General features: G+C 51.4%; 1 protein-coding gene across 1 annotated transcript in view; it reads right to left on the bottom strand.

The window, feature by feature from the left end:
• LOC119968596 (NXPE family member 3-like) overlaps window positions 1–20705 on the bottom strand; it is a 48428-nt gene extending 27723 nt beyond the window's left edge. The window contains exons 1-2 of the mRNA XM_038801223.1: window positions 20500–20705; window positions 603–759 (exon numbers count right to left, since the gene is read on the bottom strand). Coding sequence (XP_038657151.1) covers window positions 603–716 — 114 coding nt within the window. The 5' untranslated portion in view covers window positions 717–759; window positions 20500–20705. The remainder of the gene's footprint in view (window positions 1–602; window positions 760–20499) is intronic.
• Between the last annotated feature and the right edge of the window lie 610 nt (window positions 20706–21315).

The following is a 21315-nucleotide window of genomic DNA, read 5'->3' as shown; positions in this document are numbered from 1 at the left end:
AGTTTTTGAGCTGCAGGTACCGTAGCTCGTTCCCCCCAGCTAGCTGAAATTTCTCTGTCAGTTCGTCCAGTGTTGCGAAAGATAATAATAATATAATCATCGCTTATTGTCACAAGTAGGCTTCAATTAAGTTACAAGTCGCCACATTCCGGCACCTGTTCGGGGAGGCCGGTATGGGAATTGAACCCGCACTGCTGGCATTGTTCTGCATTACAAGCCAGCTGTTTAGCCCACTGTGCTAAACTAGCCCCTACACAAACTCGATGTAGCTCATTGAAGCTCTACCTGCAGAGATGTGATAGGGAAGAGGAGGGGAGGTGAGGGACAAAAGTATCTTCACCTGACAACTGTTGTGCACTGCCCAGCAGATGGCCAGAACGAGTCTGGATCACCAGAAAGTGAGAATATCTAACCCAGTAGGACCCAAACTGGGAGAAAACTCCGCCCTTGTTTGGAAAGACAGCAAACAAAATGATCGCATTGATAATTGAAACAAGTGGCCCATGAGCAACAAACCATCCCATTTTTAAAGAATACTACTTTGAACCTCGGTGACCATGATTACTTTACTCTAAACATGTTGGCTATACCGCTCCACTTACCTTTATATTGTACAAGCATAGAATCAGCAGCAGTGCCATCAATAACAGCGATGCAAAATGGGATCGATGCATGGAGAGGGGGAGAACAAATTTTTTTGTGGCTTGTTCAACCATACTGAAAGGCCAATGTGCATTAATCCATAAGCAGTCTGTTTACCTGCCACACAAAAAAATGAGGTAAAGTTATTATCAAGAAATCACTGGGACTTGACAGTTTTCATTCGAGAATACCAACAGGTTATCAGTTCACAGGATGCCCTGCCAAGTAAAATTGTGCCAGAGAGGCTGGGAAACGTGGCATCCCTGTTAAAAAAAAAAGGAAACTGGGATGCGACAGGTAATTACAGACCTGTCAGTCTTACTTCAGCTATTAGTAAATTACTAACCTATAATCACAGAGAAATGCAAGCTAACAGGCCCAGTAAACACCAATTAGAGGAAAGCAAATGCAGAGAGAGTGGACAGATGTGACGGTTGCAGAGGTAAGAAGGAGAAATGAGGAGGCAACGGGGCGAAAGAGAAGAAACACTGTGGGTCTTATCAATGAGGGTGTGTTGTGGATTGTGAGTATTTCCAAGCCCCAGTTCTTCCTGTGTATGTGAATGCACGTACGGGGAGATTTTGCTCTCGTCTGAGAGTTGGCTTGTGCCAGAGCCAACGACCTTCTCAGTGGATGTGGAGAGCTACATCGTCCCAGAATCTGTTTCCATTTGGTTGTGCGAATGTTCATCTCAGTATTGGTGGTAGGGGGTGGGGTAGGGAGGGTGGGGGTGTTTTGGGGATGTAGGGGATGGTCTGCTGGAGTGGTGGTGGGGGGTGGGGTGGGGGGGGGGGGAGGTTTTTCTCCCAATAATGATGTGAGTGAGGAGGAGGGGAATTGCAGAGTGTAGATTTCCATCCGTTTGATTCAGAGAGGGAAAAGAGAAAGCTTTATGGTAAAAACATGAAATGCGGCAAATTCTCAGCAGAACGGGCAGCATCTGTGGAGAGAAACAAGGCTGAGGTTGAGATGTCCTTTTATCAGAGCTGAAGATAGAAAGAAAAAAAAGAGCTTCAGAGCCATTGGAAGGAGGTGATGGGGCTCAAGTTGTCAACCCTCCCGGAATGGTCAGGATCCTGCCAGAATCGGCATTGATATCCCAGTGGCTAAATAAAAACTTTTAGGGAGATTTTAACATATGTGAGTTGGGACAGATTGGTCGACAAGTTTTGTCATCCAGCGTCCTCCCCGCCCCGTCACCCAAAAACAGGATGGAGGGCCCTGCCGCGCTGGCTGGAAAGCATAGGGCACGGTCTAACGGGCGCATCATGCTGCGCAAAAATCCGGGCGAGCCGGTTAGATCATGGGAGAGACCAGAATTGGGAGCCGTGCCGGGCACCGGTTGGTTTCCGATCTAACCTGCCCACTCCCGTTGCTGAGATACGGATCCTGCCGCACCATGGTGAGAAACCAATAATCACCAATTAAGGCCAATCTCCAACTTAGAACATAGAACAGTACAGCACAGAACAGGCCCTTCGGCCCTCGATGTTGTGCCGAGCAATGATCACCCTACCCAAACCCACGTATCCACCCTATACCCGTAACCCAACAACCCCCCCCCCTTAACCTTACTTTTTAGGACACTACGGGCAATTTAGCATGGCCAATCCACCTAACCCGCACATCTTTGGACTGTGGGAGGAAACCGGAGCACCCGGAGGAAACCCACGCAGACACGGGGAGGACGTGCAGACTCCACACAGACAGTGACCCAGCCGGGAATCGAACCTGGGACCCTGGAGCTGTAAAGCATTTATGCTAACCATCATGCTACCGTGCTGCCCCCTAACTTATTAACGGAAGGGGCCCCCTATCGAACGGCGTTCCGTGATCTTACCAGCTCCCCAGTAGCGGTCACGCGAGCCCCCTTTAGCACCTATTTAAAAACATGAAGCTAGCGCAATAGCTGTTGTGGGGATCAGAGGAGCCAAGTAGCCACCTTGGAAATTGGGCGTCAGCCCGGGGGTGACGCGTCGTGTCACGTGTAAAGTCAGAAGTTGAGATGAAGGGTGAGAGTGATGGCTGGATATGGCTGCGACAGAGGGTAAGCAGCAGGTTAATTGAGTTTGAGATTTTCTTGTTGCTGATGTTTCCAGTATCTATTCCGCCATGCCAATTATTGTGCATGGATGGCAGGAAGAGGAGGCGAGGCAGACTCTGTATTTATCTGTCTCTTTTTGTGCAGCCAACTTAGAAACCTAGAACCTGCTCACGCTACGCCTCCACTGGATGGCACTTCCACTCACCTTTCCCGGAATATGTCCAGCCAAGGATGGTAACCTTAGATGGGGCCTGATGACCAAAAGAGAAGCTCCATGATTGGTTGGAGTGCAGGAGAAATAAAATCACAGAAGATTTCATGATGTATAGGGAGTACACTACAGTATAAATGGAAATATACTAAGAGGGGTAGATGAAGTGAGAGATCTTGGCGTACAAGTACACAAGTCCCTGAAGGCAGCAATTCAAGTAGACAAGGTTGTGAAAAAGGCATATGGGATGCTCCCATTCTTCGCAGAGGTATAGGGTGCGTTCTAAAGGCCGTGCCGCGCCCAGCCCGGGTACATCACAGCCAGCAAATCTCATGAGAGGCCTCTTGCGCGTTTTACCCGGCTCTCCAAGTCTTGCGAGATCTAACAGGATCTCCCGAGACGTCGCGATCTGGACCTTGCTCACAATAGGTGGGGCCTACATTTGCATATTAAAGGCACACTTGAATATGCAGTCGCCGGAGTTAGCGAAGGTGCAGGATCTAACCCCCATGCCTCGGAGACCCCAAGCGAGTGCCGGTTAGCACTGATCTCCACCAACTTGGGAGGCGTCTAATTCGCCTGTCGCACAATGACCTCAAAGCTTCTGTAATCCAGACGCCATATTTAAAAGCCGCTCCTGTACAGAGCTAGCATTCCTCAAGGAACAAAATGAAATAAAAGTACCATAGTTCCTGAGGGCGATAATCTGTTCTCTCCTTTTGAGAGTGAGCTGACTGGTGGTGATTTAACCTGAGGGCCACCACACCTCAGGCGAGGAAGAAGGTTGAGAAGGCATGGCCTTCATGGATAACATCAACCGGTACAGGAATTCACCCCATGCTGTTGACTTACTGTGGTGAATGAGATTCACACAGTATTATAATCTGTATACATGTATCAATATTGTAAGTGCAGTTGCACTACCTGACCACCAGGGGGAGTAGCTCTGGGAGTACTCAAGAGTTTGTATTCGGCTCCTCCCTTGGCTCCACCCAGGACTCCTCCCCCTGGAGCTGCTGTATAAAGATCCGTGCAACAGGGTCAGCCAGCTAGTTCACCGAAAGTTCAACGGCTAACAGGCTGGCTCTGTTGTAAGTATATTAAAACCGCTATTCTAATCCTACAAGCACGTGTCTGTAGAATTGTTGGTTCCAACAATTTAATATACTTACGAAACAGTCGAAGTAAATCATGGAAGCAGCCCTCAAGCCCGGAGGCCTAGAACTCGACCCACAGGATGCAGAGGCTAAGGAAATTTTTTCCCACTGGCTGAGATGTTTTAAGGCCTACCTGGCAGAAGCCAGCACCGCCGGAACAACGGAGGAACAAAAACTCAGCCTACTGCACGCGAGGGTAAGCCACAGAATCTCCACCCAGCTTACACCGGCCGGTTCTTACACCGCAGCGCTGGCGACATTGGACAAAATGTACATTAGGCCCATTAACGAGGTTTATGCACGCCACGTGTTTACGACTCGCCGTCAGCGGGCTACAGAAACGCTAGCCGAGTTTGTACGGGAACTGAACAATCTTTCCAATGACTGTAATTATCAAGCCGTTACCGCGGCTGAACATAGGGAGCTTGCTGTGCGGGACGTTTTCGTAGCGGGCCTTAGATCTAACTACGTGCGCCAAAGACTGCTAGAAAAGGGGGCCCAGGAATTAGATACCACTGTGGAGGCTGCTACCACTATGGAAGTCTCCTTCCGCAGCCTCACGTCGTTTCCCGCGGACCCCGTGACCTCATCTTGGACCCCCGACCAACAATCCCCCAGGCCTGTGCTGCACGACCCCCCAGCTACCGCGCTGCCAAAGCCAGTTACTCTGCTGCCCCAGCCAGCTACTCAGCTGCTCCAGCCAGCTACTCAGCTGCCCCAGCCTGCCATTTCTGTGGCCAAAGCCAGCACCCGCGGCAGCACTGCCCAGCCCGATCCGCGACCTGTAGCAGCTGCGGGAAGAAAGGCCACTATGCCAGAGTGTGCCTCGCGAAAAGGGCCCCAGTTTTTAACTCCCCAGTAGAGAAAACAAATCGTCCCCAGCACCAGCGGGCCCGCGGGGCCCGAAACGCTGCGGCCTACTCCGACACCTCCCGCCACATGTGATCCATGGGGGCCGCCATCTTGGCAAACCCCCACCATGCGGCCGGCCACGTGCGACTCATGGGGGCCGCCATCTTCCTCGCCGCTCACCACGTGCGATCCACGGGCCCCATCTGCATCTCCATGCTCAGAAAGCTCATCTGAAGACTACGACTTCCCCGGGCACCCATCACGCGGCCCGCAACTCAGCGCAGCGATCCTGCATCAAGCTCGCCAGAACGTACCGGCATCTACTCGACCGGACGCCCACTCGGAAGACTATGACCTTCCCGGGCACTCATCACGCAGTCCGCAACTCAACGTGGTCACCCTAGATCAATCCCGCCCCAAGCACCTACGAAGTCCGATGGTGGAGGTCCAGATCAACAGGTACAGCACGCCATGCCTCTTTGACTCCGGGAGCACTAAGCTTAATACACCCAGAGCTGGTAAGACGCTGTTCGCTTCCTATTTTTCCTGTGAGCCAAACTATCGCCCTCCCTTCAGGCTCCCACTCAGTCCAAATCCAAGGACGCACCATCGCTACGCTCACAATTCGAGGCGCTAGTTATTCAAAATTTAAACTTTATGTCCTGCCTGACCTCTGCGCGCCACTCTTATTAGGCCTGGATTTCCAGTGCAACCTCAAGAGCCTCACCCTCAGCTTCGGCGGGCCCCTGCCCCCACTCACTATCTGCAGCCTAGCCACGCTGCGCATCGCCCCCCCCCCCCTCTCCGCTCTTCACCAATCTCACTCCAGATTGCAAACCAGTAGCTACTTGCAGCAGGCTATACAGCCTACAGGATAGGGCCTTTACCGATCGGAGGTCCGACGGCTGCTCAAAAAGGGGATCATAGAGGCCAGTAATAGTCCCTGGAGAGCTCAGATGGTGGTCGTCTGCATCAAGGAGGACATCGCCAAAGCAGCCATGCGGGCGGTGGATGAATCCACTTCCTTTCAGGTTGAGAGCGACGCCTCAGAGGTAGCTCTAGCAGCCACTTTAAATCAGGCAGGGGGGCCCGTTGCATTTTTCTCCTGTACCCTATCCGCTTCAGAACTCCGACACTCCTCTGTCGAGCAGGAAGCGCAAGCCATCGTGGAGGCTGTTCATCACTGGAGGCACTACCTCACAGGTAGGAGGTACACCCTCATCACCGACCAACGATCGGTTGCCTTTATGTTTGACAACTCGCAAAGGGGCAAAACAAAAAATGATAAAATCCTTCGGTGGAGGATCAAACTCTCCACCTATAGTTATGATGTTAAATATCGACCGGGGAAGCTCAATGAGCCCTCGGATGCCCTATCCCGCGGGACATGCGCCAGCGCGCAGATCAGCCGTCTGAAAGCCATCCACGTTGACCTCTGCCATCCAGGGGTCACCCGGCTCGCCCACTACATCAGAGCCTGAAACCTGCCTTTCTCCAATGAGGAGGTAAAAGCGGTCACCAGGGACTGCCCGATCTGTGCAGAGTGCAAACCGCACTTCTATAGACCAGACAGGGCCCACCTGGTCAAGGCTTCTAGGCCCTTTGAACGCCTTGCGATCGATTTCAAAGGGCCACTCCCCTCCACTAACAAAGACATTTATTTCTTCAACATCATCGATGAGTTCTCCCGATTCCCTTTTGCCATTCCATGCCCCGATATGACCTCCCACACAGTTATTAGGGCCCTGCATAGTGTCTTCACCCTGTTCCGTTTCCCCAGCTACGTGCACAGCAACCAGGGTTCATCCTTTATGAGCGACGAGCTGCGTCAGTACCTGTTCGACAAGGGCATCGCCTCGAGCAGGATTACCAGCTACAACCCCAGGGGGAACGGGCAGGTGGAGAGGGAGAACGCGACGGTCTGGAAGACCGTCCGACTGACCCTCCGGTCTGGAAAACTTCAAGTCTCCCAATGGCAAGAAGTCCTCTCAGACGCGCTCCACGCAATCAGATCCCTCCTCTGTACAGCTACAAATCAAACCCCTCACGAGCGGCTCTTCATTTTTTCTAGGGGCACTACCACAGGGGTCTCACTACCAGCGTGGCTGAGGACACCAGGCCCAGTTCTCCTGAGGAAGCACATCAGGGGGCACAAAACTGGCCCCCTTGTTGAAAAGGTGCGCCTCCTCCATTCCAACCCCCAGTACGCATTCATGGAGTTCCCGGACGGTCGCCAGGACACGGTATCCCTTCGGGACCTGGCTCCCGCTGGATCAAGCCCCCCCTACTCCCACTGAGGAACCCCTTACCCAGTTCCCTTAGAACTTAGAACAGTACAGCACAGAACAGGCCCTTCGGCCCTCAATGTTGTGCCGAGCAATGATCACCCTACTCAAACCCAAGTATCCACCCTACACCCGTAACCCAACAAAAGCCCCCCCAACCTTACTTTTTGGGACACTACGGGCAATTTAGCATGGCCAATCCACCTAACCCGCACATCTTTGGACTGTGGGAGGAAACCGGAGCACCCGGAGGAAACCCACGCACACATGGGGAGGACATGCAGACTCCGCACAGACAGTGACCCAGCCGGGAATCGAACCTGGGACCCTGGAGCTGTGAAGCATTTATGCTAACCACTGTGCCCTATGCTGCCGCCCTGTGGTATTGTGTGAAGCAAATAATGGCATGATGGGAAAACTAGTCAAGTCTTATTGGTACAATTGAATTTAAACTGATTTCACATAACCTAAGGCACAGATACAAATACACAGATACAAACAGCCAAGGTCAACTTGACCTGAGAACTGGGTGACTCTGAAATTCTAGGATAAGGCGTGTTCGTCATGTGACTAGAAGCAGTCTAAATACATACCAAGCTGAAAAACTGTCTCTTCCTGTACGTAAACAAATTTGTCCATTTCTTAAAACAAAGACAAGATAATGATATGAGACTCCAGTCCCCTAAAGGTCAGCAAGGTGACGCCATTGTAATGATTATTACTTATGTTTTACTTTCGATCAAATTCCTGACCAAGCTGTATTCATGTTATCTTGATCCTATAATGTATAAAAATCGTCTTATTCTTCTGTGAGATTGTAGACTTGGGACGGACCCAGCAGTTTGTACTTGACTGCCTTCCGACTTCAAGTCTCAGCCATTACTGCTAGCAGTCAGTTCTAATTCGTAAATAAAGTTCAGTTTTGCTTACCTAATGAATGCTGTTTGAATTTCTCTATCACAGTACAGACGCGGGGAAAATATTGACTACGACAGCCCCCTCGCGACCCCGATTCCGCAAACTCGCCCCACCTGTTCCACGCGCCAGCACCAGCCCGCCCCCAGCGCCCCCAGTCTCCGGTCGAGCCAGAGGTGTATGAAGTTTGGATGAGACCCGCCCCGGAGTCTGCCATCGGACCCCAGCTCTCAACACCCACCCAGCCACCGCAAGAGGATGCAACCCCGGTGCTCCACAGATCGAAACGAACAATTCGTCCACCGGACAGACTAATTCTGTGAGCCACCACCCCCACCAGACTTGATGTTTTTCACAGGGGGTGAATGTGGTGAATGAGATTCACATGGTATTATAATCTGTATATATGTATCAATATTGTAAGTGCAGTTGCACTACCTGACCACCAGGGGGAGTAGGTCTGGGAGTACTCGAGAGTTTGTACTGGGCTCCTCACTTGGCTCCGCCCAGGACTCCTCCCCCTGGAGCTGCTGTATAAAGATCCGTGCCACAGGGTCAGCCAGCCAATTCACCGAAAGTTCAACGGCTAACAGGCTGGCTCAGTTGTAAGTATATTAAAACCGCTATTCTAACCCTACAAGCACATGTCCGTAGAATTGTTGGTTCCAACACTTACATGCTGCTTCTAAATTTTGTGGGGCCTCCGCGATGCAGTGGAGGCCCGACGCAGTGTCCTACCCCCCACTCTGGGCAAAGACCACCGTGCAAAGGACACTAATCCAGCATGGGAGGTGGTGGCAGGGTGGTCAGCACCAAGGTCCTCAAAAAGGGCAGCTTTCCAGTGCCCAAAGAGGATGAATTATCTCCGAGAGGATGAATGATGCCCATGCCGCCAGGGTAAGTCACTCGTCTCATCACTTTCAACTAACATAATCAACAGACTCATCACACAACCACAGGGATCTCACTCACTTCCAGCTCAAGGGATTCCACTGACAGATAGGGATATTTGTGTATCAAAACAAATGTTATTATAAACACAGGAGTAATGCAATTAACATCCAAGAAAAAAGCAGCTTTTCAATTAACAGTTAAACAGTTCTTAAAAAGAAATAAAGAAAGGTCTTTGATCTTACTTTCCCATCTACTTCTAAAATTCCAATTAAGCAAAATCCACATACAGTGTCACTTATTAATAAAGTTCATAAAGTTTTTGGAGGCTGGTTCAGTTCAGTTGGCTGGACAGCTGGTTTGTGGTGCAGAACAAGGCCAACAGCACGGACGGGTTTGATTCCCGTACCAGCTGAAGGTTATTCATGAAGACCCCACCTTCTTGGGCGGCACGGTGGCATAATGGTTGGCACTGCTGCCTCACAGGGCCCTGGGTTCAATACCGGCCATGGGTGAATGTCTGTGTGGAATATGCACATGTCAAGTGGGTTTCCTCCGGGTGCTCCGGTTTCTTCTCACAGTCCAAAGATGTGCAGGTTAGATGGAGTTACGGGGATAGGATGGGGGATTTGGTCGAGGTAGGGTGCTCTTTCAGAGAATCGGTGTAGTCTCAATGGGCCAAGTGGCTTTCTTCTGCACTGTAGGGATTCTATGATTAACGCTTGGTGGCTTGCAGATTTATTCACAAAGTCTTTGGAGAGAAGCTTCAGGAAGCCAGTCAGGGAAACAAATTCTGAGCAGAAATCTAAAATTAAACTGAAAACAGAGATAGGTCTAAAAACAGACCATGAGTAACATCGCAGCCTGCCCAGCTGTTAACCCCTTAATCACAGTTTAGCAGACATATAGGCCGGGATTCTCCCCCAACCGGCGGGCAGGCGGTACCGGCGCCAAAGAGTGGCGTGAACCAATCCGCGACGGGCCGCCCGGAAGTTGCGGAATACTCCACACTTCCGGGGGCTAGGCCGGCACTGGAATGGTTGGCACCACGCTAACCGGCATCAAAGGGCATCCGTGAGTTGGCGCATGCGCAGGAGTGCCAGCGTGTTGTGGTGCATGCGCAGAACCGCTGCCGTGTTTCCTGCGGATACGCAGGGGGTTTCTTCTCCGCGCCGGCTTGTGTAAAGCTCTGCCATGGCCGGCGCGGAGGGAAAGAGTGCCCCCACGGCACAGGCCCACCCGCAAATTGGTGGGCCCCGATCGCGTGGACCCCCCCGCCAGGGCCGGATCCCCCCATGCCCCCCCTGAGGATTCCACAGGCCGCCCTCAGACCCAGGTCCCGCCGGTACGGAATTGGCCTAATCCACGCCGGCGGGACTGGCTGAAAACTGGCGGCTGCTCGGCCCATCGGGGACCGGAGAATCGCCGGGGGGGGGGGCACTGCCAATGGCCCCCAACCGGCGCGTCGCGATCCCTGCCTCCGCCAAAAAACCACCGCCGGAGAATTCGGCAGCCAGCGTCGGAGCGGCGGGACGGAATTCACGCCGCCCCCCCTGGCGGTTCTCCATCCCTGCGGGGGGGGGGGGGGGGGGGGGGGTCGGAGAATCCTGCCCATAATCAGGATACATTAACCTAAATTATTTTAATAACATTAGCAACAGAATCATAATGCAATATACATAAAAATCTCCTATATTCATCAGAATTCACTCCATTTATCCTTATTCAGGACAAGCTGACATACAAAAACTGCAGAGGTCCCAGACTGGTGGAGGAATGGCTGAACCCAAGGTACTGGCAGACTTTGAAAACAGTGTTATCCAGCTGGCAGGCGGATGTGGACCCTTGTGTGTGCTGACGGTGAGGTTGGCGACGCTCTACCAAGTGAGGATCCTGCACTGCAGCCCAGGAGGTTCCCAATCCAGATCCCGGACTCCAGCCCTAGGAACAGCAATAATGAGCAATCTACAGACACTGACATTGTTGTCATATCGGAGCGCTCACCCACACCCTCCACCAGGCCAGAGACACACACCTCAGTGGGACCAATTCCAAAGTAGACTCAGGGTCACTGCCTGGTGAGCACATCGCACTGCCTGATCCACAGCAGGCACAGGCAGGGACATCCTAGTGTGCCGGCACTCAGAGGATTGCTGGGGGCCATGAATTGCCTCAGTTTCTAGAACTGCGAAGACAAACTCGGGCACATCGGGAAGGAATGTCAGCTGCAGTCCTCAGATTGCAAGGCTTCATGGGGGAGTCCGTCCGCCTTCAGAGCAAGGTGGTAGCGCTGACATGCCGACGCACCAAGGTCAACATTGGTCGGGTGGAGCCATTGTGAAGATCTTGGACCAGGACGTTGACTGTGTGTGCTGCTGTGGGAGTTGCATTCCATCACTGAGGCACATGCTGGCATCTATTAGTGTCCATTAGTGTCAACGTCAAGGTGTGGGAGGAATCTCTAACTCACCCCAGCTGCCCGTCCCTCTCAAGGATGCAGCCAGGAGCCCTCAGGCATCCATAGAGAGGAGATCAGCAGGCGTACACCCAAGACCATCCACCCAGATGACTCAAGGAGTGTCCAACCTATCCAAATCCCCTCTTCCTGTGACCATATCAGCTCCAGTTCCATAGGCCAAGAAACGTGGCATTGCCACACAGAAAAACAGGCTTCTGCCCTCCAGGTCTCTACCCTCCAGAGGACACCCACCAAGGTCATCATAGACAAGGCGTGGCAGTCAGCAAGCTAACTCCATCTCCACTGTGGATGTTGGGAATGCACCAAGTTGTAGTGGCAGGGTTAGAAAGATAAAGAAGGTGAAGTTGCACAGCATGGGCATGGGTGTTAATCACTTGCATATTATGTTGACCATTGCAAATACACTCCCAAGTATGGCTGCCTGTTGTGATGAGCAGTGTTTGTGTCAGTCTGATGTGAAACCTTGATTCCTGCACAAAATGAAGGCAAGTGCCACAGTCTTCACTATGCAGTGTGTAACATTCTGAGCACAGTGGCTGTCCAGCTTAACAGTTACACTCCAGATCAGTGATGCCAGTACCTTGTATTTGCTGCAAGGATCTCCTACCTAAGGGGCACAGTATTCCATAATGTCTGTCTGCTCTCAACACCATACAGTCAGGGCCAGCCCCCCAATGCGGCAGCATTCTTGGCAGGTGGAAGTGTGTTGCTGAAGGGAACATGTTCTGAAGCCTGCCAAAGTATCAATTGCTGTTAAAGTGCATGTGCCGCTGTATCTCTCCAATGTCTCCATGACATGACTCTCTTCACATAGTGTATGCATGCTTCCCTCAGCCAGACAGATATCAGGTCTCAATGTGAAGATCTCAGGAGTGTGCTCAGTGCATCTTGTCATCATCGTCCTGGAATTGTGGGGCTTCACAGGCATGCCTGCTTCATCTTATGTGCTACTCCTGGGCAGCACGGTAGCACAGTGGTTGGCACAGTTGCTTCACAGTTCCAGGGTCCCAGGTTTGATTCCCGGCTTGGGTCACTGTCTGTGCGGAGCCTGCACATTTGCCCCATGTCTGCGTGGGTTTCCTCCAAGTGCTCTGGTTTCCTCCCACAGTCCAAAGACGTGCAGGTTAGGTGGATTGGCCATAATAAATTGCCCTTCGTGTCCAAAAAGGTCAGGTGGGGTTACTGGATTGCGAGGATAGGTTGGAAGTGTGGGCTTAAGTGGGGTGCCCTTTCCAAGGGCTGGTGCAGACTCGATGGGCTGAATGGCCTCCTTCTGCACTGTACATTCTATGATTCTATGATCTGGCCAGTGCAATGGCCCCATCACCTGCATTCTCACCTTCCAATACTTTGATGCCCTATCCACTTCATTATTGCCTTCAATAGCCACCTGAAGTTCGCAGTGAGCTGCCTATCCTCGACAAAGCCTGTTTGGTCCTCACCGACCACCTCTGGTACGCAGCTCTCCAGCCTTTTAGCCAGGAACTTTGCGAGTATTTTCGCATCCACATTTAGCAGTGAAATGAGTCTTATGATCCATATTCCTTCGGGTCTTTGTCTTTTTTGGGTATCAATGAGATTTTGACCTGTACTAGTGTAGGAGGCAAAGTGCCCCTTGCTAGCGAGTCTGCGAACATGTCCCTTAGATTTGGGGCCAGGACCGGTGCGAATTTTTTATAGAAGTCCGCCGGGTCCCGGTGCCTTCCCCGCCTGCATGGAGCTGATGCTCTCCATGATTTTTCCCAAATCTGTTGGTGCTTCCAGCTCCCCTCATCTGTTCTCCCCCACAGCTGGTATTTCCAGTCCATCGAGGAACTGTTGCATTCCCGTGTCCCCGAAAGGGTCTCGGAGGTGTACAGCCCTCGGTAGAAGGTCTCGAATGCCCAGTTGACCTCTTTTTGTTCTGCTGCCAGTCTGCCTCTGCTATCCTTTACCTGCACCATTTACCTCGTGGCTGCCTGCTTTCTCACCTAGTGAGCCAATAGGCGGCCAGCCTTTTCTCCGTGTTCATAGAAGGTCCCCCATGTCTGGCGGAGTTGGCACACTGCTTTCCTGGTGGATAGCAGATAAAGTCCATTTGTAGCATTTTCCTCTCCGCCAGCAGCTCTACGGTCGGGGCCTCAGAGTATTTTCTGTCAACTTCCAAAATGGAGTTGATCTGTTGTTGCCTGGCTGCCCTCTCTTCCCTGTCTTTCTGCCTTGGAAGCTATAATTTCCCCTCTGATCCCAGCCTTCAATGCCTCCCAGAACGTGGAGGGTCAGACCTCCCATTTCTGGTTGTTACTCACATAGTTTCCTGTGTCCAGCCTCCATGTGGGGCTCTGGGCACGACTTGTCTCCAACTTCACATCCACGTAATGCGGAGCGTGGTCGGAGATGACTATCACGGAGTACTCCATTCCTAGAATACCTGGAAGCACCGATTCCCCACTGCAAAGAAGTTGATGCGGGTGTGCACCTTGTGCACTTGTGAAAAGAACAAAAATTCCTTTTCTCTAGGGTGCAGGAATCTCCACGGGTCCACCACCCCCATCTGCTCCATAATTGCACCCAGATCCTTAGCCATGCTTATCTTTTTCCCAGTCTGGGGCTCAGTCGGTCTGTTAGCGGGTCCCTACACAATTAAAGTTACACCCCATAATCAGTCAGTGTGTGTCAATGTCGGGGATTTCCGCCATGGTCTTTTTTCTAAAGACTGTGTCCTCCCAGCTGGGAGTGTACACATTTACCAGGACTACTGGTGTCCCTTCCAGGACACTGCTGACCATGACATACCATCCCCCTGGGTCCGTAACCATCCTAGTCTCTGTAAACCTCATCCTCTGACTGATCAATATGGCTACTGTCCTAGCCCTCCCGTAGCATGAATGGTACATCTGTCCCACCCAGCCCTTCCTCACCAGCAGTCGATCCTTCTCCCTCAGGTGTGTCTCCTGCAGGTAGACTATGTCCACCCTCAGGCTTCTCAAGTGGGTGAAGACTCTGTAACTTTTCACTGGGGCGTTAAGTCCCGTTACGTTCCAGGTGACCATCCTGGTGGGAGGTCTTTGTCCTCCTGTTGCTGCGGGACCAACCATACTTATCTGTTGGATGCACCCCTGCACTCTGGGGTTTCCCCTTTGTTAGAGGGCCGTCCAAAATGGCCACGGTGGCCCCTCTCACCATGAGGTCGGGCCCCAGCGCTCCGGGGTTTCCCTTTGTCCAGGGGGCACCCAACATGGGCAACAACTATGTGTACGCCACGTGGGTGCATCCCTACACTCGAAGGTCTCCCCTTGTTTAGGGACCCTCCAAAGTGGCTGCTTGCGGCGCCGTCTTGGTTCCACGGCCTGTTTCATACCCGCCTGTGTCTGGCTCGCTGCCAACCCTTTCCTGTCTTTCTGCCCCCTTTCTGTTTTGTGAGTCCCCCCCCCCCCATCCCCACTGTTCCCCCTCCCTGCCCCCTGATGCAACCATCAATTCACTCGAGACATGAGTAGAAGTAAACCGTGGCTTTAATCAACTTAGAACAGTGCCTGCTTGTGATTGATCCAATACTGAGAGCCGCCTACAGGTCGACTGCTCTTTATACCTCCCTTCAAGGGGAGGAGCCATGGGCGGAGCCCATACATGCCCCAACATGTTCCCCTATGGATAATGCCATACAATGGCCCATAGGAGAAGCCCATAAGGGAAAAGGCATAGCACAGATACAAATACAATAGTGGATTATTGGTATAATATATTCACCACACCCCCCCTCCCTGTCCCCCCCGCTCTGCATTCTCCCCACTTTCTGCTCTGCCACCCTCTTGGCCAGATGCTCCCTCTCCTATGAGAAGTGCGCTGCGGCCCTCCTTACTGCCTGTCTTCCCGTGCTAGCCCTCCTTGCTAGTACAATGGCTCCCCTCCCTGGGCTGGTCTTGCCCTATCGCTATTCTGTCTGCCTCTCTCCGTTCCCTTCCTTGGCTCCTCACCTATTTCCCCTGTCCTCTCTCCCTTCTCTCTGTCTTTCAACTTTAAACTGAGAACAAGGCAGCACAGTCCCGTGCAAACACGCAGTCCACATAGTAGTTCCTGGTCCCATTTCATCCTCCGCTTTCTGCCTTTTTTCCCCACTGCCGTCACCTTTGCGCGTTTGTTATTACTCTAAATTGTTGGTTTTCACAAACTCTTCAGCCTCTGCCGGGGGGGGGGGGGGGGGAGAGGAAGTAGTGCTCCTTCCCTTGGTACATTACCCAGAGTCTGGTCAGGAACAACCATGCTGAACCTCACCCCGTTCCTATAGAGCGCCGATTTTGTCCTATTAAATTCGGCCCTCTTTTTCGCAAAGTCCGCCCTAATGTCCTAATACATTCTAATTCTGTGTCCTTGCCATGTGCACGACTTTGTTTGTCGGGCTCACCTCAGGATCTTTTCCCAGTCCTGGTACCGATGCAGCTTCACGATAATCGCTCTCGGCTGCTACCCAGTTTGGGGTTTTGGTCGGATTGACCTGTGTGCCCTGGGGGGCTTGGTAAGCTGTTGCTCCCAACCAGGTTGGCCAGCATCTGGGTGATGCAGTCCGTTGGGTCCCTTCCCTCAATGCCCACTGGCAGGCCCACGATGCAGACCTGTTTTCCTGGTCTTTGACCTTCCCCTTCAAGTTCCCGTGGGCCGCCACCAACCTCTTCACCTCGGCCTCCAATGCCACGATCCTGTCACTCTGTTTGGTTGATGCATTTTCCATATCCAGAATCATCTTTTCCTGGGCTTCCACCTTCCTCCCCAGGCTGTCTCCCGGTGTGGGGTGGTGGGGGGGGGGGGGTGCGTCGCTGTCCATTCCCGTTCCTCTGTTCGCGTCGCCAGTTGCCCCCTCTCTTGGTTCGCCGGGGCCTCCGTCTCACCTCGTGGGTCAGCCGGTCCGTCCGCCCATTGCTCTTGCCCCTTTCCGCCACATGTGCCTTCTCTCCGGTCCTTTGAACTGCCGTTTGCCGGCATTTTCCCTTCTACTTCTTTACTGTTAACACCTTCTGGGTTTAGAGAAGTTTTGGGTGGCTTTTTTGAGCCACAAATTTTAGAAAACTTGCTATTTTGGTACCGATTGGGCGGAGGGTCCACTCAGCACACCACCACCACTGGAGGTCTCCGGCTGGTAATAAAATTGATAAGGCACCAGGGTGGAAATAGCAGGAAATAGGCCATAATTGTCTTGCCTTCTTTAGACTCATGAGTGGTTCTAGAGCAGGGGTGGGCAAACTTTTCCGTGCAAGGGCCACATTCAGAAATTCACAATTTTAAAGGGCCGCATAGTATATTAAGTAAAATAATTACTTCACCCGGTTATGATTCTGGGCGCCTGATATAGAACATAGAACATAGAACAGTACAGCACAGAACAGGCCCTTCGGCCCTCAACGTTGTGCCGAGCAATGATCACCCTACTCAAGTCAACGTATCCACCCTATAGCAGTAAATAACCCAACAGCCCCCCCATTAACCTTAAAAAAAAATTTAAAATTAAAAAAAAAAAAATTTTTTTTAAAAAATTTTTTTTTTTTTTTTTTCTAATGACTTGGTGGGCCGCATAAAGACCTTTGGCGGGCCGCATGCGGCCCGCGGGCCGTAGTTTGCCCACCCCTGTTCTAGAGGATTGGGGAATTGCAATAGTTACACCCTTGTTCAAAAAGGGGTGCAAAGATGAAGCCAGCAACTACAGGTCAACCCAGTTTAACTTTGGTGATTGGGAAGCCTCTAGAAACATTAATTTGGCATAAAATTGATAGTCACTGGGGCAAATGCTCACTAATTAAGGAAAGCCAACTCGGATTTAGTCAAGGAAAATCATGTTTAGTTAACTTTCTGGAGGCTTTTGAAGAAGTAACAGAGAGGGTTAATGAGGGAAATGTTATTGATGTTGTGTACATGGACGACCGAAAGGCATTTGAAACAGTGCCGCAGAATACACTTGTGGGCAAAATTATAGCTCATGGAATAAAAGGAGCAGTAAATTGACTTTGTGTCAGAAAACAGGGAGTAGCCATTAATAGATTATTTTCATGCTGGAGGAAGGTTCATAATGGTACTCTCCAAGGTTTGGTACTAGGACCCCTGCTTTTCCTGATTTATATTAATGACCTAGGCTTTGATGTACACCATTTTACAATTTGCAGATGATATGAAACTTTGAAGCATTGTGAACTGTGAGGAGGATTACTGAAAAGGGACTTTTTGTTGAAGCTTTTCTTCTTGCACACATCAGGACAATTTGCTAGAATACCAATGGCAGGGGAAATTACACATTCGTACTGTATGAGAGGAGAGTGCTGATTTATTGGCAAATAGACTCTGATTGGTAGAGGCGTTGTCATAGATAATACACAAGTTGGTGGTGATTGACAGTTGACTTCCAAGCATTCATAGAATCTCTACAGTGCCAAAGTAGGCCATTCAGCCCATTGAGTCTGCACCAACTCTCTTAAAGAGCTCCCCACCTAGGCCCCCTCAGCCGCACTCTCCCCATAACCCCACCGAGCCTTTGGACATTAAGGGGCAATTTAGCATGGCCAATCCACCTAACCTGCACGCCTTTAAAGGGGTGGCAGGTGGTATAGGGGTTAACACTGCTGCCTCACGCCACCGAGGACCCAGGTTCAATCCTTGGCGCGGGTCACTGTCCAAGTGGAGTTTGCATATTTTTCCCGTGTCTGCGTGGGTCTCACCCCCACAACCCAAAAGGATGTGCAGGATATATTGAAGGGCGGCACCGTGGTGCAGTGTTAAACAGTGCTGCCTAACAGCGCCGAGGACCCGGGTTTGATCCCGGCCCCGGGTCACTGTCCATGTGGAGTTTGCACATTCTCCCCGTGTCTGCAAGGATCTCACCCCCACAACCCAGGGTAGGTGGATTGGCCACACTAAATTACCCCTTAATTGGAAAAAAATAATTGGGTAGTTTAAATTTACTTAAAAGAATTTTTTTTGAAAGGATAGGTATATTGGCCACGCTAAATTGTCCCCTTAATTGAAAAAAAAAAGAATTGGCAACTTTAAATTTTAAAAAAAATTCTGCACACCTTCAGACTGTGGGGGGGGGGGGGGGTCATTGGAGCACCCGGAGGAAACCCACGCAGACACGGGGAGAATGTGCAGACTTCACACAGTCACCCGAGGTCGGAATTGTACCCGGGTCCTTGGGGTTGTGAGGCTGCAGAGCTAACCACTGTGCCACCGTGCCATCCCATTGTTTTAATTTAAACCTTGCAGCTTGACCCTGATTGGTCAAGGCATTGAGCTGAGGAATGAACCAGCGAATGGCTGCCAATTGTTTTGCTGGTTGAATCTGTCCTGAAAATTTTAACATTTTGGTTGGAGTTAGAATGTTTCCTTGTGAGAATTTACCTTTTCGTTAATTTTAAGTCCAGTTGTTTGGAAAGCATTTGAAGAAAGGACGAATAAAAACCATTGATTTATTTTCTTAGTTCTCTTGCTTTAAGTAGCATGCGGCATTCCATTCTTTTGGTTTAAGTTTTAAGTTGGCAGGATAAGTGTTGTGAATGGAGAAAGGAAAATGCGATGGGCGCGATTTTCCGAGCCCCGCGCTGGGCCGGAGAATTGCCGCAACCACGCCATGCCGCCCCGACTCCGGAGCGCGATTCTCTGAGGTGTGGAGAATCAGCGCCATTTGTCCCGGCGTGTTTGGCACGCCGCCGGTCACGGGCCGCTGTCCGCGGCGGGGTGGCTGATTCTCCGGCTCGGACGGCAGAGTCCCACCGGCGCCGTTCACCCCGGTCTCTGCCGGCTTGAACACTGTGCGAAGCGTCGGGGGGGGGGGCCCTGTGCGGCAGGGAGAAGCGTCCCTTCACCGGGGGGGGGGGGGGGGGGGGGGGGGGGGGGGGGGAGACCTCCGATGCGGTCTGGCCCACGATCGGGGCTCACCGATTGGTGGGCCGGCCACTCCCCACTCCGGGGTACTTTGTTTCGCTTCCGGCCACAGAACCCCCACGCCATGCTGCGCGGGGCCGGCGCATTGAAGAAGTCTCCCGCGCATGCGTGGGTTGGTGCGGCCCAAATGCGCATGCACGGGTTGGCGCTGCACCCATTTGGCGTCGGGTAGGGAGGCTGGAATGGCGTGAATCGCTCCAGCACTTTGCTGGCCCACTGTGGGGGACAGAATCTGTCGTCTCCGCGCCCGTTTCGCGCCGTCATGCAACGCAACGGCATTCACGACAGCACGAAACGGGCACAGGGACGACTGATTCTGTCCCCCACAGGGGGCCAGCATGGCGCTGGAGCGGTTCACACCGGAGGGCCCCCCCCCTCCCCCGGTGAAGGAGCGCCTTTCCCCGCCCCACAGGCCGCTCCTCAACCCTTCGCTCAGAGTTCCCGGCGGCAGCGACCAGGGGTGAACGGCGGTGGCGGGACTCTGCCGTTTCCACACGGCCCATACGGGCCGGAGAATCGGCGGCCCGGCCGTGGACAGCGGCCCGCGACCAGCGCTGAGCCAAACGCACCGGCGCAAATGCCGCCGATTCTCGACACCTCAGAGAATCGCGCACCGGCATCGGGGCGCGTGGCGCGGTTACGACGATTCTCCGGCCTGGCAGGGGGCTCGGAGAATCGCGCCCTTAGTCTCCATTTTGGAGAATCGCCCCCATTATGAGAAGCTTCCAGCAGATGTAAGTGATAAAAAAAAATGAGTGGATAATCTGTGCATTTTAGTTTTAATGGGTTTTATTCCCTAAGTTGTGATTTTGTTTTGGTAGCACTTTGAGGAAAAAAGAAACTCACAATGATGATTGTGAGCTGCAGTAAATGGGGAGTGTAATTTACTAAACTAATATTTTCAAATGATCTAACTTTGAATCATTATAACTGGCCAGGATTACACTTCTGGGGAATTAGGATAGACACTTGGGAAACTGACTCTGAACAAATTTCTCACAGAGGAAAGGGAAAACATTGAGATTGGAACTTGAAAACAGACAGCGTGGGTCTGTTACAGCCCAGGTGTTTTAAATTCAAACCGTCACAAAGAAAAGAATAGAAAATAAAATGGTGCTCACATCATGACAAGTCCACCTTTGCCTTTGTCTCGCCTTTGCCTCTGCGCTCTTTCATACAAGTAGAGGGTTACCCCTTTTCACTCGCAGCTTAAGCTCGCTGAACAACTTTATTGTTGTGGAATGGAAATTCATACAAATCAGGCATTGGAAAACTTTATAATTTGAACTGTCAAAAATACCCAAATGGATTAATCCACTTGGCCCCGTGGGTCAAAGTCTCCGGCAGCTTCAAGAATCAAAAGAAAAAGCTGATCACAGCACATAAATAACTTGTATCGAAAGCTTTTTTTTAAAAAAAGGGCGTAGCTATTAACTCATTCAAATTGTTAACTCATTCGAGACAACGTGCTTTTAGTTAGTGCACAGCCAATGTCGATGACAACTGAAAACGCTATTGTCTCTGATAAATTGATTTCAAATCCACCAAACCTGGACATAATAGTCCCTTACATTCAAACTGATACAATAAATTGACATGAGTTGCTATTTCAGGCACTTAAAGGGATGTTATCTGGAGTTTAAGTGGATAAACCAATATTAATGATTGGGGAAAAATAGCTAATGGAAAGACAGTTTAGTTGGTGATGCACCAGCAATTACTACAAAGACGAGAGTAGTGAATAATTGAGGCTTTATTGAGCAAAGATGTGTGGCCTCCTGTAGCTGCTACCAGAATGGGAGCAGCTCCGGCGAGCACACACATTTATACGCCGCCTACTGGGCGGAGCCAGCAGGCAGGGATTTACCCATGTACCTCTAGTACAGGAGCCTTACCATACTACATCTAATATACATCTAATACAGTTAGTGGTGACT

This window comes from Scyliorhinus canicula, chromosome 7 (genome assembly GCF_902713615.1).
Source record: "Scyliorhinus canicula chromosome 7, sScyCan1.1, whole genome shotgun sequence".
NCBI classification, from domain to species: Eukaryota; Metazoa; Chordata; class Chondrichthyes; order Carcharhiniformes; family Scyliorhinidae; genus Scyliorhinus; species Scyliorhinus canicula.
This window is presented reverse-complemented; position numbering and strand designations above follow the sequence as displayed.